The 17,564-nt window shown below is 41.2% G+C and overlaps 1 protein-coding gene across 2 annotated transcripts in view; it reads right to left on the bottom strand.

Annotated features, from left to right (window-relative positions):
- IGF1 (insulin like growth factor 1) overlaps window positions 1–11,390 on the bottom strand; it is an 80,184-nt gene extending 68,794 nt beyond the window's left edge. Inside the window, exons 1-2 of one of the 2 annotated variants that reach the window (XM_053584526.1) lie at window positions 10,966–11,390; window positions 6,322–6,478 (exon numbers count right to left, since the gene is read on the bottom strand). In XM_053584526.1, the coding sequence (XP_053440501.1) occupies window positions 6,322–6,478; window positions 10,966–11,028 (220 nt within the window). In that variant the 5' untranslated portion in view covers window positions 11,029–11,390. Of the gene's footprint in view, window positions 1–6,321; window positions 6,479–9,148; window positions 9,228–10,965 lie in introns of those variants that run through there. The other variant, XM_053584527.1, reaches the window with a different exon arrangement.
- Between the last annotated feature and the right edge of the window lie 6,174 nt (window positions 11,391–17,564).

Here is a 17,564-nt window from a genome sequence, read left to right as displayed (position 1 = left end):
ATGGGTATCCCTTTCCTGCCTTCCTGAAAGGAAGTGTTTAAAATCAATTGAGTCACCCCAGGATCCCTATTCCTCATCCCTCGGAAAAGATTTGTGGTTTTGGAAGCATCTCCCTATGCTACACCACTTTGGGTCTTTAAACAATGCAAAGGACTGAATGAACATGTTTCTTAGAGACAGAAGAGCTTGGCTTTGGTTCTGGACCCATCCGGTGAGGGAGGTCACAAAGTCTCCGTGTCTCACATTTCTCTGATGAAGCAATAGCTCTTGCCCTCCAAGACTGGGGTAAAGAGACAAAGTGAGAGAGCCAATACAACTGGGTTTTTAAAAAGTAAATATACTAGACAAACATTGGGTATTCTTGTCACTGGTACTAATACTACCACCCAATTGTTACTGCTGCTACGTAACAGGCTTTATCAGCCGCCTCCAAGGATAGAAGATGAACATATAATGAATTGGGCTGTTCAGATCGCTCAACCTTTGCAAGAGATTCTGTAACTGATCTCAGAAGAGAATAAATACGTGTAGTAGCTAAGAAGTGTACAATGCTTATTACGTGTCAGGCAATATTCTAAGTTAATATACTCTAACCTTAACTAATTTAATCCTTCCACCAACTCTACAAGGCAGGCATTACATTTTACAGATGAGAAAATTGATTAGCAAAGAGGTCAAGGAACTTGCTCAAGGCCACCCACCAAATAAGTTGCAGAGTGGGGGTCCAAACCTGGATGCTTGGCAACAGAGGCCATGCTCTTGGCCTTGAACCCTTCTCTTTCCTGCTTGTAATTCTGCATCAGGGAGGGGACAGTCTTGAAGAGCATTAACATGTCACAGAAATGTAAATTATTTTCTAATTTTTCACAGAAGCCATCATTTCCTTAGTGGTGCCTTGGTTGTATAGACTGGTCCCCTGGGCATATTTAAAGAGTAGTAGTAGCAAGCATTTGGAATCAATATAAAAACTCATTGCTTTTTTAATTTTAAACAGTATCTGTGGCCTATTAGCTTGGTGGTACTAATGATGGCAGGGTCATAAGATCAAACCCCACATGTACCAATTAGTTTCAAAGAGAAAGTCTTTTCCCTTAGCTAGTAACTATACGGCTAACTTTGACCAGCTGTCACACAGACGCATGGCTGGCCGTCTAAGGAGGATCCAGCAGAGGGATGCAAGTGGCACAGCTCTGATTCGAAACAAAGCTAATGGCAGGTAAGTGTGTCTTTGTCCCGATTTGCACACTCTCTTCTTTAATTGAAAAGATAGTATTGGCTCAGCACCTGTAGCTCAGTGGTAAGGGCACCAGCCACATACACCGGGCCTGGTGGGTTTGAACCCAGTCTGGGCTTGCTAAACAACAATGACAACTACTACAACAACAACAACAAGAACAAAAATAGCTGGGTGTTGTTGTGGGCAGCTGTAGTCCCAGCTACTTGGGAGGCTGAGGCAAGAGAATCGTTTAAGCCCAAGAGTTTGAGGTTGCTGTGAGCTGTGACACCATGGCACTCTACCAGGGGTGACAAAGTGAGACTCTGTCTCAAAAAGAAAAGAAAGAAAGAAAAAGAAAAGCCAGCATCAATAGACTGAGAAAAGGCTTTCAGTGAAGGTTAAAAACCTCAACGTTCTTATTTGTCATCTCGAATTTATCCTCCTTTATTTAGGGCAACTAAGAGCAAACCTGTTCACTTGTCCTCACAGCCAAGAGAGTGAAAAAATGTAAAGATGAGAACTGTCAGCTGGCCCTTCCTAGCCAAAAGAAAAAAAAAAGAAAAGAAAAAATGATGGTCTATTTGCACGAGGCGTGTGCTCCTTTGGTTTCTTTCGTCCAAATGACCTGCATGTGTTTGGTCATATCTGAGCTTCTAGCCATCCCTGAGGAGTTGAAATCCAGCTTAAAACAAAACAAAACAGAGAAGCTGGCTCCTCTTTCTTTAAGTGGGTGGAATCTCCTATCTTTGGGGACCAAGAGAAACTATGTAAATAAGATAAAGGAGACTAAATGTTCTTTGGTCACTACTTAAGTCCAAGGTTCTCCTTTCTTCAATAGCACCAAAGCCTTGTTAATTATAACCTAGACTACAAGTCTGTTAAACTTAGAAGAGGTCATTTACTTTAACAAAATCCCCTTGTTTTATAGACAAGGACATTTCAGCCCAGGAAGTTTAAATGTCTGGCAAAGTCATACAGCTAATGAATGACAGGTCTGGGAGCAGTTTTCTGAGCATGATATATCAAATGAAAGAAGCTTAATAATAATAACCTAGATCTAGGAAGGTTGTTGCGATCAATAACAATGAAAGTTAATTGCAACATTTCATTTAAACGCTTTACAAAACAGCACATTTTAACACATGAAGAATGCCATTTGTTTATCCAAACCTGTTCTTAATAACTATACATTAGAAGTATGTTTTATAAAAGCTATAAATCTGGACTAGCTGAAAGGGTATCCAACTTTCTTTTCTAATTGATTTACTTCTCCTTTTCCCCAGATCGCTGAGGTAAAGCATGTACAGTTTATTTAAGGGACTGTTTATACACTCTTAAAACTCAAAAAGACCTCAGAAACTCTCTTTCTTTGGGTTGCTCTTAATTGAAACCATCCAAGATGGTTGGTTGTCCGTCAATTTTTAAAGTATCTCCAAGGAGAGAAATTCCACATAAAAGCATGTTTTAAAATGGTTAATCACCATGGTTGTCAAAAATTATATCTATGGCAAGCTTAACTTCTATTTCACCCGAAGCTCGTTTCCTCTTGCTGTGTTTCATGCAAAACAAGGTTATAAAGAGCCACCCTGAAGGAGGGCTCCATCGATCTGCTGGGATAATATCTGGCGTTTTCCTTGACGTGCTTTCACCTCTACTAAGCCGACATTTTTCTCCCAGGATAATGAGAGCAAAAGGCTGGCTGATAGACTCTCTTACTCTGATCTATAGGGAAGAATCAGTAATTAGCTCTTCACTGAATCTTTTATTTCTTAAGATGTCTGAGGAAGATGCATTAACTATTCTTGTACTGTTCCACTTATGCTGAGAAGATGTTCATGACACAGATAATCTAGGCAAGGTTGCTTCCACTGTGCCCTGGTAGAATTTGGGCTTGAAAGGAAATAGGAGCTCATTCACAACATTGAGTCAATCCACACAAAATAAGCAATACGCTAATTTTTATTTGGAAAAATTCTAATAGAATTAAAAAAAAACTCTGTTAAATATTCTGTATTGACAGAGAGAGAGAAGCAATTTTTAAAGATGTTTGAGATTAAAACTAAGATCAGAAACTACTTTCCAAGAGGAATTTGAAGCAGCTTAAAATAAAAGGCACAGTCACACTAAAACTTTGAAAATAAGAGTAAATACAATAATAAGAGTGAAGGGACAGAGGATAGAGGTGGGGAAAAATGTTTCCCTCTGAAAAGTATTTCAAAGACTTTAAATACTTAAAGCTGACTTCTCCATACACAGCAAATCTCAGGGGACAAAAAACGAACTCAATAAAATTTGTCGACAACAGTTAATTCTGCAAGAATAATTAGCTCAGACACTAAACAGGTCATCAGTGTAGCTTGGGGATGACCAAAATCAGCCTCTAAGTCATTGTTAGTATGTGTTACATTTAGTTTTAAAAAAAAAAAGAAGAACAGTTTTATCAAATAACTGGGTAAGCTTGAGGCAAGAAGTATTGTCCATAGTACTTGACAACCCTAATTCTTCATGGTTCTTAAGAATAAGATCCCAAACAAGCAATTCCATTCCATTCAATTGTACGTAACTGGATTCAGTTCAATTCAATCTTGTCAGTTCAACAATCAAATATGAGCACTACTATATTAACCATTGAGCTAGGCACTAGGATTCAGGGGTAAATAAACATATCCTCTGGCATCAAGGACCGAGAGGACCTGATAAGGTAATGTCACAAATGAGACACAATAGTCAGGAAAAGCAGAAAGGATATAATCGATACTGCATGGTTATTTTTCCTTTATGACTCTTAACGATATTTATGTGTATTTTTTTTTTTTTTACCACTTAACTGTGAGCTTCTTCAAGGGAAAGTCAATCACTCATTCATTTCTAGGCATTGTACATGATACATAACAGACACTCCATCAACGTCATGAATTAAATTAAAAGAATTCAAAGGAGTTAACTTCTTTTGTGGAAAGGATATCGTCCAATTGGTTAGAAAGTTAACAAGAACACTTTTGTGCATGAGAATCTGTGTCAGACTTACACAGATTAACATAAGCCATGGAATTCTATAAGGCAGAATATATGAAACATACTCTCAATGACAATACTGACGGTAACATGTGATTTATAAAACCACTCCACCTCAGCATCAAGAGTTGCTATATATAATTTTTCCCTTCAAGTTTATTAAAATGGATTTTTTTTTAAATTGGCTAAAATTTTATGATTATAGTAACAGAATAAAAGAACTCTTTCAGTGCCTTGGAATTGGTTTCCATCATAGTTGTCCAATTCTCTTAAGTGTCTGTATGAATATACACAAGTATCATACAGCAATGTGGGACCAAACCATTCCTTCTATCTTTTTTTTCATTATCTAATGCAGATACTGCACACAAGGAAGGATCCAGTTTCCATGCACAGAGCATGGAAATTCTGAGGCATGTCATGCTGAACATCACAACTCAGCCTGGCGCATTACAGAGGACACTTGTAGGCTTGGCAATTACCTAGTGAACTGGATCAAAGGAAATTGCACAAATGGATTATCAAGACCAAAAAAAAAAAATCCTCTTAGGCATAATAATAAGTGAGAACCACTTTTTTCATTTTTTTTTTTAAATGTGGATCACTAGCAGCAAATTATAGAATAATTACAACCCACTGTTGGGTCATGTGGTGTCACTCAGTTACTGTCCACAGGAGGTTTTAAAGGGAAAACAAGTGTACTATTTATTGGAAAAGCACCCACCTGATGTGCTCATTCATCTATCTTGCAACAGAACTGGATGGAATTGCTTTATTGCCAGAAAAATAAATGAATTTCCTCAATTAAAGCACTGACTGGAAGCAGAGCATAGGCATTTGACTATCACACAGGAGAATTCACTTCTGATTGTCTGTCACTAGTGATTCAAAAACTATTTGTTGCCAAATCCATTGTAAGTGCAGGACCGCCCCTTCCTATCTCCCCTATTCACCTCCAGACTGGTATACACAGAACCCTCTCCCCTCTCCCCAGTCATACACTAACAGACACACAATCTGCCTAGAGAAAGGCTGACATTTGGGAAGCAGATGAGAGAGACTTCCAATGTGTGAGTCATCACAGGAGCTATTCAGAGCTTAGTGGGTAACTGAGGTAAGCTGTCTACACTTGAATGATAGGAACCTTTAAGAATGATTCATCCTCAGTTTCCTGGAACTCTCTAAAATTCCAAAGAATTATACAGAATGAGCATCTGGCTTGAAATCTTTCACTGTCCTTTAACATACAATGAGATAGATGCCTGTGAGTCACCTTTAAGTGATCAGTTCCCTCAGGTACCATTGATTTTGTTTATGTTTATTATTTGCAGACCTTGACTTGGCTGTCTAGTTCATATTGACTGTCGACTTTCTAATTGCCTAAGACCTACTTATGAGATAACTGACCCTGAATTTGTCAGAAACTCTTCTCCAGAGGGACATACAACTAAAGAGAAGAACTATGCCAAAAGAGAGCAATAACAACAACAACAACAAATCAAGGTCGATTTACACAGAGGGCAAGTTAGCGCAGCATTTCAGTTTGCATTTAGAGAGAGTCTGTGTCTCTCCAAACATGACCTGGAGTGAAGTTCACCTTTTGCCTGTCTGTTCATGATGATTTCACATTGCATGGGGACAACTGGGGTGTATCCCCTTAATTCTTTCCCAATCCCACAGGACTGGAGAGTTTCTATTATTTTAATCCAAAATACATGGCATTAAAAACAGCCTTACATGTGCTCCATATATTTATGTGTGCACTCATAGGTCTTGAAAACAAACCCCCAATACCCCAGGGTCATTGACAGGAGTGGATAGAGAGGGTAGATCCTAATAGTTGAAGGGAGGCTCAGCAGGAAGTAGTTAAAGACAAACTGTTAAGGAGGAAAATTCCATCCTAAATCTGCAAAACCTGCCAAAGCTCCACTGAAACACTATGCTTACTTTAAGGTGAGGAATCTCGGAGGCCTAGGACGGCTGCCAGCCATGGGCAGTCATTCAGTTATTCACACACTCCCTGCGGTTGTAAATCCACAGAGCCATAGACTTCAGGCTATAGCAGCGCAGTGAGAGGGAGGGCTACTTACTGAAATAAAAGCCCCTGTCTCCACACACAAACTGGAGAGCGTCCACCAGCTCAGCCCCGCACAGCGTCTCGGGTCCGGCCGCGGCAGAGCTGGTGAAGGTGAGTAAGCACAGGGCCAGGTAGAGGAGATGTGAGGAGGACGTGATGTGCATCTTGGCCTGTTGGAAAAACAGAAGAGGGTCAGCTTTCCCCTGGGTCCTCGCAAGGGGGGTGGGGGTGAGATGGGTGCATTTAACCCCCAGTGTTCCCTTACTATCATTCGCCAGAACTGCCTGGCACAGAAGTGCAGCACAGTGCTTGAGAGCCCAGCGGGGGGCGTGGCGTCAAACAACCTGTGTTTAATCCCCTTGCTGCTGTGGACCCTTGGAGAAGTCCTCCCTGAAGCCCTTCTTTATGGTTCTGTTTTAATTAAATAAGATAAAATAGCTCAAAACATTTGCTATGTAGACGAAGGATGCTATTAGGATAGTGAGATCCCACACCGCTCTGAGATCCAGGTGATACTTTCGAATTATCAAAGGTTAAACTGCTCAGTACAGATTTGGCACCAAGTAAGTTTTGTTCATTTAAATTCTCTAAGACAAAAAAGTCGGCTAGCCACAGATGGCATATGCATTCATTATTGACCAGAATATTAAATTAACCAGAACATCATTTCCTGGCTGCTGACTAAAAAGAATATACTGCAGCCAAAAAAAAAAAAAAAAAAAAAAGACTTGTAAAAATAGTATGTATCCTTATAGGCTTTTCTTTCTTTTTCTTTTTTTTTTTTTTTCATTTAATGAAAGAGAGAGAGAGATTTCTTACTTGGGGTGTATCAGCAGTTGCCACAACCACAAATGGAAGGTAAAAACCGGAAACAAGAACAAATGTGAGAAATCAGGAATGAAATTGGCTCATGCTAAGTAGATACTACTCCTGCATTCTAAATCCCCTTGCCTGAAGTCCAATATCAAATCAACACTTGCGCCCTGAGTCCCTCCCCCGTACAAGGCACTGGGCTTAAAACCTACAAAAGCCTTTTTTTTTTTTTTTAAATAGTCACAGGAATTCTGACTTCATCTCCTGGACTGAAGGGACTTATGTGTCACTGTATCCATTTTGCAGCAAAATATACCGAGGGACCCCTGGTTGGCATGACTTAGTCATGATAGACAGCCAAATGGCAGCCTTGCCAAAGCAGGATTCCTGTGGCTCAAGTCTCCATCCTCAGTCCAAGTAGTAGAAACAACACGCTTAGGTGATCATTAAGTTTTTCCCTATTGCTACTTATGGCCCAAAGATGTGGTTTCTTCTAGGAAGCCTCCAAGGTGAGTAGCTTCACCTCTTTCAGCTGTATCTTTCAGCAGCATTGGAAGGGCCACCGACAGGATGTTAAGTGAGGGACCCTATGAAAAAGGTCATGGAGTTATGCTGGAAGCTATAATTATAAAAAGAGGTTCTTTTGACCCTCCCAGTAGTGGCAGGTCCATTCGACCTCATCTCTTTTGGAGAAACGGACTCAGTTGTTTATTCTCTGACCACCCTCCTCGCCCTCCCTGAACTCCCAATGTAATGGCTTAGCATCAGTGGCAGAAGTTTCCTCCATCATTCTAATTAAGATTTCCATTGTGGAGGCCAGACTTTCAGCCCAGCAACTGGGGAGGGGGGCCCCAAACCCCTGACTCTCGTTAACACAACATAAATATTTAGTTAATGCTTGTAAAACAGTTGAACATGAAAAGCACCCTCTCCTTGCAAATCATCATAAATAATGGACATAAAATAAAAGAGGTAAAAGCTCAACTGAACATTTTTTTGCATATTCTCAAGAGGACCTCTGCATGGAAACCTTCCACCCCCACATAGCCAAAGACACTGGGACAGCTAGCAGCCAGTTATCATCCAGTCCTCATTTTTCTTAGTTATAAAAGAAGCAGCAGGGAGTTTCCCCTTTTAATATTTCCAGTGGAAACCTCAACAAATCCAAACCAACTGGACTTCATGGCCATTTTCAAAAGAATAAACCCATAATTGATCTTACACATCACACCCGTATACTCTGGCAATGGGCCAATTCTGGAAAATATACTATTCAACAATCCTATTTCTTCACCTCTCCCTTCTTTGTTGAGTTTACAGTATTGCTGAAGATTAAGCACCTGCCATTATAGACGCCTTCAAGTTCTTCAGTTTTTGTGAAATTTAGTGGGGAGGGGGACATTCAACTTATAGCCTTAATGAATTCAAATGTCATTGGATGTCAAAACGATATTTTTAATAGTCATTCCTGGTATCATACGTGTAAGTCCAGCAATACATATACAACTCTAGCATTTAAGAACTTCACATTTTTAAATAGGTTTTTCTTTTTCTTTCTTTTCTGAGTTAGATGTCAGATAAATACCCGTACTTATAGTTCTAGGACAAGATAGAACCTCTAGTGCATTTCCCTGTAGTTCAGGGAACAGTCCAGTACGCCCACAGAGAACCAGAGAATGTATCACATTATGTTCCCCCCAAAGAAAACAATAACGAACTTGCTTAGGAGTTAAAAGTGTGAAACAAGTGGCCCCATATGCTCATCATTTCCTTGGCCTTTCATTTTGCCAAACACAAAAGAAAGGAATAGAGAGAAAGGAAACATGTGATAGAAAAGAAGGAAGAATCAGAGAAAAGAAGGAAAAAAATTCAGAACACTCTTCCATAAAAATCATTCACAAATCCCAATTTTAAAAGACCTTGCTTTTTATCTTAAATAAATGGAATATCAATTGATTCCAGATGTCTGGGCTACAATGAAAATGCCCAGTAAAATTTGAGGGCAGGAATCATAAGAAAATACTCACTGTAGGTGTAATCATTTTTGTTTGTTCCAGGTCTTTTACGGCAGGTCAGGGTGGGTATTATGAGGCTGATGTGGATGAAACCCTGAGGACTTAAAAACATGTGCTCCTTTGTGGGTGGGGTTTGTGAAAGCATCTAGTTACATTTGGACACCCAGGCAGGTATTCTATGAGCCTTGGTAAACTGCCTTTTGTCCATTCAAACAATGAACAAATTGCACAGCTGGGATTTAAATCAAGCTTTCCCCCCCAATCAAACCACTAACTTCCATTGTGTGCCTATTGAAGCTGCCCAGAACTGTGACCCAAGCTCTGGTGGGCTCCTTTCCTCCATTCCCCCCACCCCCACTCCCTTGGAAATACCTTGAGACTCAAAGTACAATCAGCTTGTGCGTTCTGCCTCTAGGCAGGACACCTTCACTGTCTGGTACATTTGAAAGACCACACAGCTCCCTCAACTCATCCTGATGGAAGCCAGGAGAAAGTAACAACTTAGTAGGAGCTCCACTTCTGAAGTGTTTAGCATACATACACAGCAGGAAAAGTGAATGAGGAGACAGTTTTCTAAACCCGTAATTAATGCAGAAATAATACTCCACAGCCTCTTTTTATGATCATCTAAGTCGGGAGACAAAAACCCCAGCTGCCAGACCACACAGTACACATACGCAGACTGACATCATCTCTTTTAAAGCAGGGCGGCCAGCATGTGTTGGCATCTCAGAAACAGCAGGCTCAGGTGCCTGACGAGGGGCTCTTCCTTAACTCCTGAGCCACTTCTTGGACTAAGAAAAGTCCTAGCAGGGAAGCGTTTGAAAGCAGCGAAAAGAATGCTGCCCTCAGTGGCCGAGAGATGGGAGACGCTTTAGGAATGGAGAGCCCTGGGGCAATTGCAACCCTGGAGCCAGTGACAGCGGCGGAAAAGTGCGTGCAAACTGAAAGAAACACAAGTCTTTAAGGATATGATTCTGCTGAGAACAGAAACTAGAACTTCAGCCAGTGATCGGAAACAGAAGTCGGTGCATTGACAACAGCAGCCAAATTTACCTAAGGAGGCTTTACAACGCAGAGCATAAAACCAGAGTTTTACAACACAGAACCCTCAGTCCAAACTTCACCCATGAAAGCCCTCTTCAAAAGAGAAAAGTTGGGCAAGCAGCTGCTAGAAAGTTTCTGTTTTCCATATACAGTATGCATTTGTTTAAATTACTCGAATATGCAGGACAGCAGGAATTGTCAAGGGGTTCTTTTTTGGAAGAACAAATTAAACTTCACTCTAACTCTCTGGGCATAAGCACAGGGTTCCAGAACCTTAGCTCCAAAGATCATATTTAAAAGCTTTAATATCATCTAAAATGTAAGTCTTCGTATGGGGCATGCCTTATAAATAAAATCCTGGCAAGTTACACACACACAGAGACACACACACTCATGCACACAAACATGGTCTTAAAAATAAAACATCTGCACCTGCAAAAGAAAAAAAAAATCCCCAAGTTCCTATCCATGCTCTATATCCGTTAGCCATAGACAGGATTTAAAGGAATCTTCTATAATAACACCACGGAAGCCCTGCAGAAGTGGAGGATTTAGCATAAGTACCTTGCAATAGTTTCTACTCAGACAGATATCTGCAAATGCATCCATCTCCCCAGATATGTTTTTTAGATCCCACAGAACTGCATATTCAGCAATTTATAAATAACTCCCAGTTCCGAAACAATGAAAATTTTAAAGTGAATAACAGTTGTAGACAGGAGCAAACAGTACACAGTTTAAATAAAATTCCCCAATGACTTCAAAGAGTAAGAAATATTTACCTTCAAGAAATCACACAAGCAGCACTTAAATAATTGGGTTGGAAGACTGCTGATTTTCCCCATTGCTTCTGAAGTACAAAGTCTGGAAATGAATTGGTTAGCAGGAATAATGAAGCAAAAAGAAATCCAGAGAGATGGGAGATGTTGAGAGCAATGTCACATTTCAATTTTGAGGACTTTATTCCATTGCGCAGGCTCTATCTGCTCTGAATTTAGCAGTGACAGTGAGATTTAGCAAACAGAAGAGGGATTTAGAGAAAATCCTCACATTTATCTACAAAACACAGACACTGTAGACAGGAAACAGCTGGGGGAACATTTGCCTTCTCTCTCTCTCCCTCTTCTGGCAAAGTTATCGAGTAAGGACTTTTTTGGGCATGGTGACAAATAACATCATACCTTTGCATTTTAAAACTAGAGCACAGAAGCATTTTTTTTTTTCCCTTAAAAGAATGTGTGTTAGTGACAGGGTTAGGAGATATTAAAATACTTAGGCTGCCACAGAAAATAAGGATCTGTTCCCTGATTAACTTTCTACCGGGCATAAAGACACACACGTCTGCTCATACACCTTACCAGGATGAAAGTAATATATGTGGGGGATGGGTGGGCAAGCATGCATTCTAGAGAAAATGTAAAATTAAAAAAAAAAAAGAAAAGCAGCAGCAAGGAAGAAAAGAGCCTTTCCCGCAAACCCGACAATTTTAACCCTAAAGTGACTGGGGTAAGGTGGATCCGAAGACAGTGCTCCGGTGACCCCTTGCCCTAGTAGCTGAGTAAGGGGAATGATGTCATTTCCTAGAACCTACAGAAGGGGCGGGCAGCTTTGTACAGGCTCCTGTCAGGACGCTGTCTCATCCTTCTTTGCCTGCGAGGAGGCAAAGACTATGCTACGCTGTAAAACCAACTGAAAAATAAAATCTTTTTTCTTCGTTCTTTTACCGGGCTACCTATCACCGTCCCCCACTCCTACTCCCCACACCCCTTGGGGAAGGGCACCTGAGGGGTGAACTATTTTCCCTTTGTGTGTATTTCTCTGCAAAACTTGAACCTGTGTGTATGTGTGTGTTTTCACGTGTGCGTTTGTGAGAGAGAGCGTGTTTTCTTTTTCTAATTTGTGTGTATTCTAAATAACACCAGCTGGCTAGCAATACCCTCTGGAGGGTTGTGATGTCATTTAAATCCCTCAGCTGGGTGAGTGGCCGGCAACATGGTCCAAGCCAGCTGTTTTGCTATTTATAATGCACACTTGCCTTTCCCATTGAGAATTAAGTTCTGATCTTTTGTTGATATAATTTGTACCTATTTCTCTTTGGTTTTGCGAAGCGGTAGATAAGAAAGTGGATTATGAAATAAGGTTGCAAGAGCCCAGAGCAGATGTACCACTTTCCCTACATCTCTCTCCAAGTTTGGTTTCCCAGGAATGGTGGAAATAACCTGGTCCTTGCATTTTTTTTTTTTTTCCCTCATGATTCTCAGGGGACTGATGCACAAATTGAAAATAGAGGTCTGCTGGGAACCCTCGTCTGGCTCTTCTTTATGATATCTTATGGCCTGGAATTTGTAGAGGTGGGTGTCCTCAGAAGAAAACCTGTTTGGTTTTGAAAGGGGGTTGGGTGTGGTCACGTCTTCTGTGGGGTTAATGTCTACCTTCCAGAAATAAGTCTGGGATCGTGTTGTCTCAGTGGTGTGCTCTATTCAGCGTCATTTTGTGAATTCCCACTATGTGCCCAAACCCACATCCCTAGAGAAGCAAAGAGGAATAAGAAAATCCACCCCTCCCCCCAGCCTGGGCCTTTTAGGGGAGCAGCAGAGACAGAGAGGAAGAATGTCACCGTCAGATATTGGGATGTGCTCTTTTAAAAACCGCAGAGTGAGCAGTGGGAGGGCGCAACACATCCTTTGAGAAGACATGGAAATGAAACCTTCTTGAAAATCTAGAATGGGGGAAACAGATTGGGTCAGGGGAAGCTTTGGGGTACAAGATTGGGGAGTTTCAGCAGCTGGGATTTGACCTGAAGGGTATAAAAGAACTGGCTCTGTGGGCATCTGTACACGTGTGGGTCACCCCGCATTCAAGAATACTCCATGGTTTCCTCTAACAAACTATCTTCCTCACTGGATTTATGACTTGATTTACCAAAAATCTTTTTTTCCCCCTGCAGCTTTTACAGATCAGACAGTGAAAAACAAAGTGCACGCTCCTCTAAGGGACTTCAATGACGCTGGTTGTATGGGACCAAAGAGTTGATCTCACCTGTCTCCCGGATGAGAAAGAAGCTTCTTTTTCAAAACTGGAGAGTCAGGTACTAGATGGAGTCTCAGCACGAATTCCTCTTTTCACCACTGGACACCTTCCTGGGTGAAGGTAGGACTTTGTCCCACTCCATCCCCATCGCAGTTTTAACCTATTTTAATTGTTATGAAATGTCCTATGAGCTAACTATATTTCTCCAAGTCTCTCTCTCAGTCTGAGGTGCTCTCTTGGCATGCCCGGGTGCACAGATTCCTTTGTCCAAAACCATTTCATATGAAAGGCTGCTTTGGGGACAGAACACTTACCACTCCTGTGATACCAACACACTGACTCGCAGTCTCTTAGTTTTATAACCCCAATTACCCTTAAAGGATAATTAGGTTTTAATTTATGTCCCAGTTTTTATGTCACAATCAAAGAAAACTGAAATTTCAGTGAATCATAATTGTCATCAGCTGTGCCATGGAAACATTCCGATGAGAGCTATCAGTTTCCAATGGGGGAAGCAATTTCCTGAAGTGATTAATGTACATTTCAATTTGGAGAATGGTCTATATTTCTGGGGAGCCCACAACAGAGCAGGGCAATAATTTCTAAAGAAATGGCCATTTTCTTTGCCAGTTCCAAGAGTCCATATGAAAATGAAAGGGCAATAAACGTGCCACAGGATTACTTTTTAATGACTGAGTTCTGTACCTATTTAAGAGAAAAAGAAACAAAGGCACCTATTACTAGAAAGTCAAGGTTGTGTAGTATATCTTATGCCCAAAATAAGTTCAGGTCATGAAGTCCCGTTGGAAAGAAACATCCAGGGTCATTCGAAAATTAATGAATGATTATGTAGTCTCTCGCCTGGAAAAATCTGACAGTGAGATATGGGAAATGTGTGGCACCAAAATAGCTAACTGCAAGATGTGCTCATCCTGAGAACATCCACTCCTGGAAATTCAGACATTCACAGTTTCACCTTTTGCATGTGCAATGCCTGTGGGATATAAATAACTCTTCCCCTAAAGCCTTCTTGAGTAGTGTATTTGCATAAAGCACACTTCTGACACTTCCATTAAAAAAAAAAAAAAGTTCAGGGCGGCACCTGTGGCTCAGTCGGTAAGGCGCTGGCCCCATATACCGAGTTTCAAACCCAGCCAAACTACAACCAAAAAATAGCCGGGCGTTGTGGCGGGCGCCTGTAGTCCCAGCTACTGGGGAGGCTGAGGCAAGAGAATCGCTTAAGCCCAGGAGTTGGAGGTTGCTGTGAGCTGTGTGAAGCCACGGCACTCTACCGAGGGCAATAAAGTGAGACTCTGTCTCTACAAAAAAAAAAAGTTCATTTCCTTACAGGGTGGGCCGGCTGAGGATCATAGAAAGGGGATGTGGGGTGGGCAAAGCCCTAACCTTTCTCCTTTTTGCTCAAACCATGTTCCCAGTTTCTCCTGTGTCAACTGGAGAGGAGCGCATCCAAAAAGTAATTTTATATTCATGTAAAATGGGGCATATTTACAATTTATTTCATTAATGTCTAGCTGAATCCCAAGAAAAGCTCCCAGAATAGATGTTTGATGATAAGGGAACTTTGGAATCAAATAAGGGGTGAAGCCTAAGGTTCTAGGGCAGCGGTTCTCAACCTGTGGGTCGTGACCCACAGGCACTGTATTAAAGGGCCGTGGCATTAGGAAGGTTGAGAACCAGTGTTCTAGGGCAACCCATCAGGCAAAGAAGTTGGGGAAACTTTTGGATGTTTCCCTTGGATCGTGGTTTGTGGGGAGGGTTGGTCTGGGAGTGTATTCTCCAATGTTTGAGGTCAAGAGCTCATCAATTCAGAATGTGAAACTCAGAGGAAAAGACTGGCCCTCAAAAGCTCAACACGTTGCAGGGCAGGAGGGCTAATGTCAGCTGCAAAGGATCTGCTCGGAAGGAGCCCAGGCAAATCTGTTATTCCCCAGGCAAATCTTCTCTAGCTCAAAGGAACGGCTCTAACTTCTTAAAGGAATATTTTCCCCACAGCTAGAGAAAACAGTAACAGGGAAGAGAAAAGAAATCAATGCTTTCTTTTCAACTTGGATCTTATTTTTTCTAAAATGTCAAAAGGACAAATGCTGGAAACAGAAATGAAACAGTTCTGGTTGTGTGAACAGAGTAAGTCTTCATTGTGGCAGGGGAGGAGGCGCTGCATGGGGGTAAGGATGGGTTGGGGGAAGTGAGAGAATCCTAGGGCTCACCACACTTGCCCCACATCGAATGGAAAGTGGGGAAAAGAGAAGCCAACTCCAAACTTCAAGGGTAATACCCACACTAAGCGCTTTCTTTGGGAACCAAAAATTGTGCGCGCCCTCTAGTGGGCTTCTGGGAAACTGCCATGGCACTGCACTGTGGCTGCGTGGTCTGGCTCGAATGGAGGGAGGAGGAAGGGTATTTGGTGGGATCTAACCTAATGTACATAATGCAATGATACATTTCTAAACTATTAAGATGAATGTACACAATGCAATGATACATTTCTAAACTATTAAGGTGAATGTCTTACCACAACAAATAAGTAAGTGAGGAGATGGTTATGTTAATCAGTTAGATGTAAGCATTCCACATTGTATATCAAATCAGCACAGAGTATCTCATAAATGCATTAATGTTCACAGTTATGATTGAGCAAAGAATTAAAAAAAGAAAGCCCCAAATTTAAATATACTTTCAGCCGCACTTATCTTTAGTTTTCTTAAGTCTTTTGAAATAAGATACATATTCAACTCACTGTAGTTTAAATAGAAAAAAAGTGCTAAGGGACAAAGAAAGGTCGTAAACTTCATGAGGCATGGACGGCTTCTTCACGGCCTCAGTCCCAAGGCTTTGTTCATGGTATGGACTCCACACATTCTGTTGAATGAATGAAAGTTTGGGAGGTAAACGATGATAGAGGGACCCTATAAAAAAATCACAAACTCTTTGAGAGTAAAATGATCAGCTTTCTCATTTTACAAATAAGAAAAATGAGACTGGGAATTGGGTGGGTGTCTGGTGGATAGAAAAATGACTTGTCAAACAAAACAAATTGAGGTGCTGGCAAATGGGGCTCAAACCCAGTCTCTTCATGCGCTCTGCACGCTTTCCATCCCGTCAGTTTTCAAAGTATGGGCTAGAAGTCCTGTGATCAAAGGCCAGGGCATTAAAGACTCATTTAAGTGTAGAAGTGGGGCTGGGCTGGTGGTGCACACCCGTACTCCCTGCTACTTGGGAGGCTTGGAGGATTGCTTTAGCCAGGAGTTCAAGGCCAGCCTAGGCCATATAGAGAGACACTTATTTTAGGAAAAAAAGTATAGAAGTGATTCCATTTTCAATTCTCTTTCTATCCTGAATTTACCAAGGAGTAAGTCTCAGTTTAACACTAGTCTGTCTTCTGTGTTTATCTAGCACTTGCTAATCTCCCTTTTTAACAAACAGAAAGTGAATCTTATTACATAATTTAATAATATTGTTTTTATGTAATTTTTTTTTTTTGAAACAGAGTCTCACTATGTCACCCTTGGTAGAGTGTTGTGGCATCACAGCTCACAGCAACCTCAGACTCTTGGACTCTTGGGATTAAGTGATTCTCTTGCCTCAGCCTCCCAAGTAGCTGGGACTACAGGCGCCTGCCACAACGTTCAGGTGTTTTTGTTGCAGTTGTCATTGTTGTTGAGCTGGCCGGGGCTGGGTGTATGTGGCTGGCACCATAACCCACCACCCTCACTGTATGCGGCTGGCATGTAACCAATGTGCTACGGGGGCCGAGCCCTATGTAATTTTTTTTTTTTAAATATCTTCTATTTAGGGCACGTGATGCTGTATTTAAAATAAATATTTTAAAGTTCAGTTTTAAAACATATGTATCTAAGTCTTGAAGACATCAATTCAAGAAAAAATATGTTTAAAGGAAGTAAATAATAGTACAGGTGGCCAATAGTTATGACTAATAATGTGTAGGTGGTGTTGCAAAGTCTGATGTATGGGATCCCTGCAGTGTAACTTGCCATTTTTTTTTTTTTTTTTTAGACTGAGTTGCACTCTGTCCTCCTGGGTAGAGTGCAGTGGCATCATTATAACTCACAGCAACCTCAAACACTTGGGTTCAGGCAATCCTCTTGTGTCAGCCTCCTGATTAGCTGGGACTATACTTGCCCACCACAACACCTGGCTAATTTTTCCATTTTCAGTAGAGATGGGGTCTTGCTGTTGCTTGGGCTGGTTTGGAGCTCCAGTGATCTACTGGTCTTGGCCTCCCAGAGTGCTAGGATTACAGGTGTGAGCCAGTATCTTGCCATAGGGTTAGGAAAAAATACATAGCCACAATGTAAAGACAGTGAACAAA

This window comes from Nycticebus coucang, chromosome 3, assembly GCF_027406575.1.
Source record: "Nycticebus coucang isolate mNycCou1 chromosome 3, mNycCou1.pri, whole genome shotgun sequence".
NCBI classification, from domain to species: Eukaryota; Metazoa; Chordata; class Mammalia; order Primates; family Lorisidae; genus Nycticebus; species Nycticebus coucang.
Note: the sequence above shows the minus strand (reverse complement) of the source record. Positions and strands in the feature narration are given on the sequence as shown.